This window comes from Myxine glutinosa, chromosome 1 (genome assembly GCF_964187855.1).
Source record: "Myxine glutinosa chromosome 1, kmMyxGlut1.1, whole genome shotgun sequence".
NCBI classification, from domain to species: domain Eukaryota; kingdom Metazoa; phylum Chordata; class Myxini; order Myxiniformes; family Myxinidae; genus Myxine; species Myxine glutinosa.
In genome coordinates, this window is record NC_136261.1 from 272527550 (window position 1) to 272531677 (window position 4128).

Consider the following 4128-nt stretch of genomic DNA (forward strand, 5'->3'; position numbering starts at 1 on the left):
TAACGTTAGTGTGGAAGAATTTAGATGTTTTAGCTATTAGCACTTTTGATGCCACTAAACATGGTTTAGTCAGCTAAAAAGTACCCTAGTGTAGAACATGACTCAGAACCTCTGTTACCTCACTCTGGAAATCTGGAAAGCACGCACCCAGGGGCCAAGGACCTGCTTACTATGGGTGCAATCGCAGTGGCTCGCTCGATGATACCAGGGGCACTCAGTGCTGTCGACAAGACAATGGAAGAAACGTTCATGCGCTTTGCTAAATCATCAGGTACATCATTTTCTTTCAGTACATTATACATTTGAAACTGTAGAAACCAGCTTTATATGATGTAAACTGCTCTTACAAAACATTTCCCTTTTAATGATTGGGTTATGCAATTAAAATATGTTCACTTTTCAGGTGGCTTTGCTGGCCTGTACAGTCAGTTTGGGGCATACCAGAGATGGTGCCGAACAACCACAGCACGGGCACAGTTCTATGAAAAGACCCTTGAGATGGTGGATCTCATCGATGACCCAGACTGCCCAAGAGCAGGGAGACATCGTGAACTAGAGAAGGCAGAGATCAGAAAAGGCGAGGAGGCCGTTCAGCGAACCCTAACTACTATCAAGAACTTCACCAATCCGTTCACCATCATTGATAAGGACAAACTCTACTGCCTGGCCTCTGGTGCTCCCGTCCCCATGGATGTTGAGATGGATGTGTTACAAGCAGAAGCTGTGGGGAAAGCTGCGAAAGCTGACTTCATCAGGCGCCTGGAAAGCGGAGAACCTGAGAGCTTCTTCAACCCAATCAAGAGAAAGAAACTCAAGACCATGGAGGCTAGTAACAAGAAGATCACACTAACATCCTCACAGGGCAAGGTAAGGATGTAATCCAATACCCAAGTGCTTTTGTATTTTATGTTGTATTTTTAAATGGCGTCCTGTACATGCTATATTGAGATACAAGATTGAACTCCAAATTTGTTTATTAAAGACAGTGCACATCAATGAACAATGTAAAGATTGTAAATATGCCAATTTATAGCACATGAATAATTTTCACCTGTAGTCCTTCCTGTAATACATATCAACCAATCACCATTTATCATTCCAGGTCATCCAGTATCAGGAGCAAAGCAACCTTGCATTCCTGCTCCTTGTCAAGTCTCAGAGTCAAGATGAGCCATTAGACCTGGGAGAACTCATGAAGTACTGCCTGATGCCAGTGCCTCCTAGCCTTGGGACACCAGATGGGTTCTTCTGCAAAACCAACAAAGCCTCCATTCTGCACTACCTTTTAGAGGACACCACACCACAAGATCTGCAATACCCCAAGGATGCCCTGTTCATCCAGGATGGAATGGCGCTGCTGCATACCCTTGCCAACCTTCCCCCAACATGTGGTGAGATATGCTTGCAGGTGCTTGATCAGATGGTGGCCAAGCAGCACTTTCTGTTCTCCACTGACAGTTACCATCCTGAGTCAATCAAAGCGCAGGAAAGGCTGAGGCGGGGCAGCTCAGAGAAGATCATTCTGGCTGGACCAGCAACCAGGAAGCCATATGACTTCAAAATGTTCCTTGCAAATGACGACAACAAAAAGCAGATGTGCCAGCTTCTTCTGAAAGTGTGGAGTGGACAAGAGGCAGCTACCAGGCTGGAGAGAACAGAGATGGCTGTGCTGATCGTGGAGGGGAAGGCCCACCAACTTGCCTCAACGAATGGCAAGGTAAAATTGAAAGCCCTTCGTGAATGGCGATTCAATTTGTAATTTTTCCTGAAAAAAAGGTGATTACCTGTGATGTTTGTCTAGATCTGAAACTGGCAGTGACTGGTGATTGAAATGCGGTGCCTTTTTGTGTTTCAGGTCGAGGTACGTGAACTCCCCACGATCTACAGCAACCAGGAAGAGACTGATACCAGGGTGGTTCTGTACCTCCATCATGCTGCTACCATCGGATACAAGAACGCTGTAGTCAGAACACCGGACACAGACATCCTCCTGATCCTGCTCCACCATGCCCACAACATCAAGCTGACGGTGTACCTGGATACAGGGTCAGGGAAGCATCGCCAACTTGTCAACGTCTCTGAGCTGGCAGAATCCCTGGGAGAGGACTACTGTGCCACTCTCCTGGGGTACTATGTGTTCAGCGGAGAAGACTGCACCAGTGCCTTCAAAGGGAAGGGAAAAGTCGGGCCCTTGAAAAAGCTGGAGAAGAATCCCAGGTTTCACAGGGCATTCGGTGAACTGGGTGACAACTGGGATGCCAACCCTGAGGTGGAGAGGCAGTTAGAAAAATTCACCTGTGTGATGTACGGCCAGAGTCGCGAGTCATCAGTGGACATTGTCCGTGCCAAGCTGCTACGAAAAATGGTGGGAGAGGACAAGACCCTCACATCCAAGTCCAAGGTTGATCTGGCTCGCCTTCCTCCATGCCAGTCTGCCCTGAAGCCGCACATCCAGCGTGTGAACCACCGCGTAGCATTGCACAAAAGAGCCGATCAACCTATCATCGAAAAGCCAAAACCTTATGAGGAGCAAGGATGGATAAGGACTGATGAAGGACTGTTGAAACCAATGTGGTCCAGTGGTCCCATCCTACCAACCTCACTGGTGGATCTTCTGAACACAGGAGAGCACGAAGAGGAGGAGGAAGAGGAAGGAGAAGAAGAGTTTGACTCTGACGATTTCGATGAAAATGATGATGACTGACTCAGTGTAGAATCACTAATGCTAATGATGTTTATCTAAAACAAGCAAGAGAAGAGTGGTCACATTGAGTGCTAGGACTATTTTGACAGTTGTAATATTTAGAAAAATAAAACTTTGTGTTAACGTCTGTGTAGACGGACCTTAATATGAGTCTATTATTTCGTAAAACTGTGATTATTTTGTAAATAAAGCACTAATTAGCATACTAGTATACCATAGACACATGTAATCATGTTATGAATAGTTCTATCATGATCTATGCCCTTCAAAACATGGGTCTAGACACCTTCATTTTTCAATTATCTGCAATATTGGCTGAGATATGTCAAAAATCGTTTTTTTGATAATGGCAGCAGTAATTTGCATAAAAATGGTATGTGGGACATTTTTTCAGCTTGGGGCCATAGCTAGTCATTTTCTACACATTTTTTCCAATCTAGAAACACTGATTAGAAGTATATCTCCGGGGGGTGCAGGGGGACCTAGTCTTCCTACTAGACTACTATGGCATTACAACCCTCATGCCTGCTTGGTCCTTCAGGTGGACGCATCCTCTGTGGGTGTAGGGGCAGTCCTACTTCAACCCAGTCCAGAGGGTGAGTTAGAGCTGGTGGCCTACGCTTCGAGAACTCTGAACGACTCGGAAAAAAATTACTCCCCGATTGAGAAGGAGTCATTGGGAATAGTTTTTGGAGTGACAAAGGTTCGGCAATACCTCCTGGGGAGACATTTCACGCTAACGACAGATCATAAGCCTCTGATAACTCTGTTTAACGAGCACAAACCCGTGTCACAGTTTGCGTCAGCAAGGATAAAGAGATGGTCCTTACTGTTGGCAGCTTATGACTACACCATGCAGTTCATCACAGGGAAGAAAAACGTTTATGCAGATTTCCTCTCACGAAAACCCATACCCGGTCATCCTACAAAGCCTGAACGAGTGACTGTGGAGGTACTTCTGGTGAAAAATGATGAAATTAAGAATGCCGCTGTCATCGCAGCTGAAACAAAGAAGGATCCAGTTCTCTGCAAGGTACTTAATTTCACAAAACATGGTTGTAATGAGAATCAGGAGGAAGTGATTCGGCCTTATCACGACAAAAGGCTGGAACTTTCTGTGGAAGACGATATTGTACTGTGGAACTCTTGGGTGGTTATTCCCACATCACTTCGGTAGATTCTACTCACTGCTTTACATCCTGAACATTCAGGCATGGTAAAAATGAAACAAATGGCCAAGAGATACCTGTGGTGGCCAAATATAGACGAGGATATTGAAAGCACCGTGAAATCGTGTGTAATGTGTCAGGAGAATGCGAAGGCATCCAGTCCGCATCCATGAGCCAGCCCGCATCGTGGTCTTGTCCTGCTGGTCCCTGGAAACGACTTCATCTAGACCTGGCGGGTCCTTTTAAAGGGAAAAT

At 45.7% G+C, this 4128-nt stretch overlaps 1 protein-coding gene across 1 annotated transcript; it reads left to right on the plus strand.

Moving 5' to 3' along the window:
• Positions 1-205: 205 nt before the first annotated feature.
• LOC137419174 (uncharacterized) lies at positions 206-2831 on the plus strand. Its single transcript, XM_068105340.2, has 4 exons — positions 206-271; positions 404-867; positions 1103-1717; positions 1856-2831. The coding sequence occupies exons 1-4, from the start codon at positions 235-237 to the stop codon at positions 2702-2704; spliced, it is 1965 nt and encodes a 654-aa protein (XP_067961441.2). The 5' UTR covers positions 206-234; the 3' UTR covers positions 2705-2831.
• The last annotated feature ends 1297 nt before the right edge of the window (positions 2832-4128 follow it).

Excerpts from the sequence above, each read along its gene's own strand:
- LOC137419174 (XM_068105340.2), top strand. The coding sequence starts at position 235 with ATGGAAGAAACGTTCATGCGCTTTGCTAAATCATCAG. Across the intron at positions 868-1,102 it reads TAACATCCTCACAGGGCAAG|GTCATCCAGTATCAGGAGCA; the intron begins GTAAGGATGTAA and ends TTATCATTCCAG. Across the intron at positions 1,718-1,855 it reads TTGCCTCAACGAATGGCAAG|GTCGAGGTACGTGAACTCCC; the intron begins GTAAAATTGAAA and ends TTTGTGTTTCAG.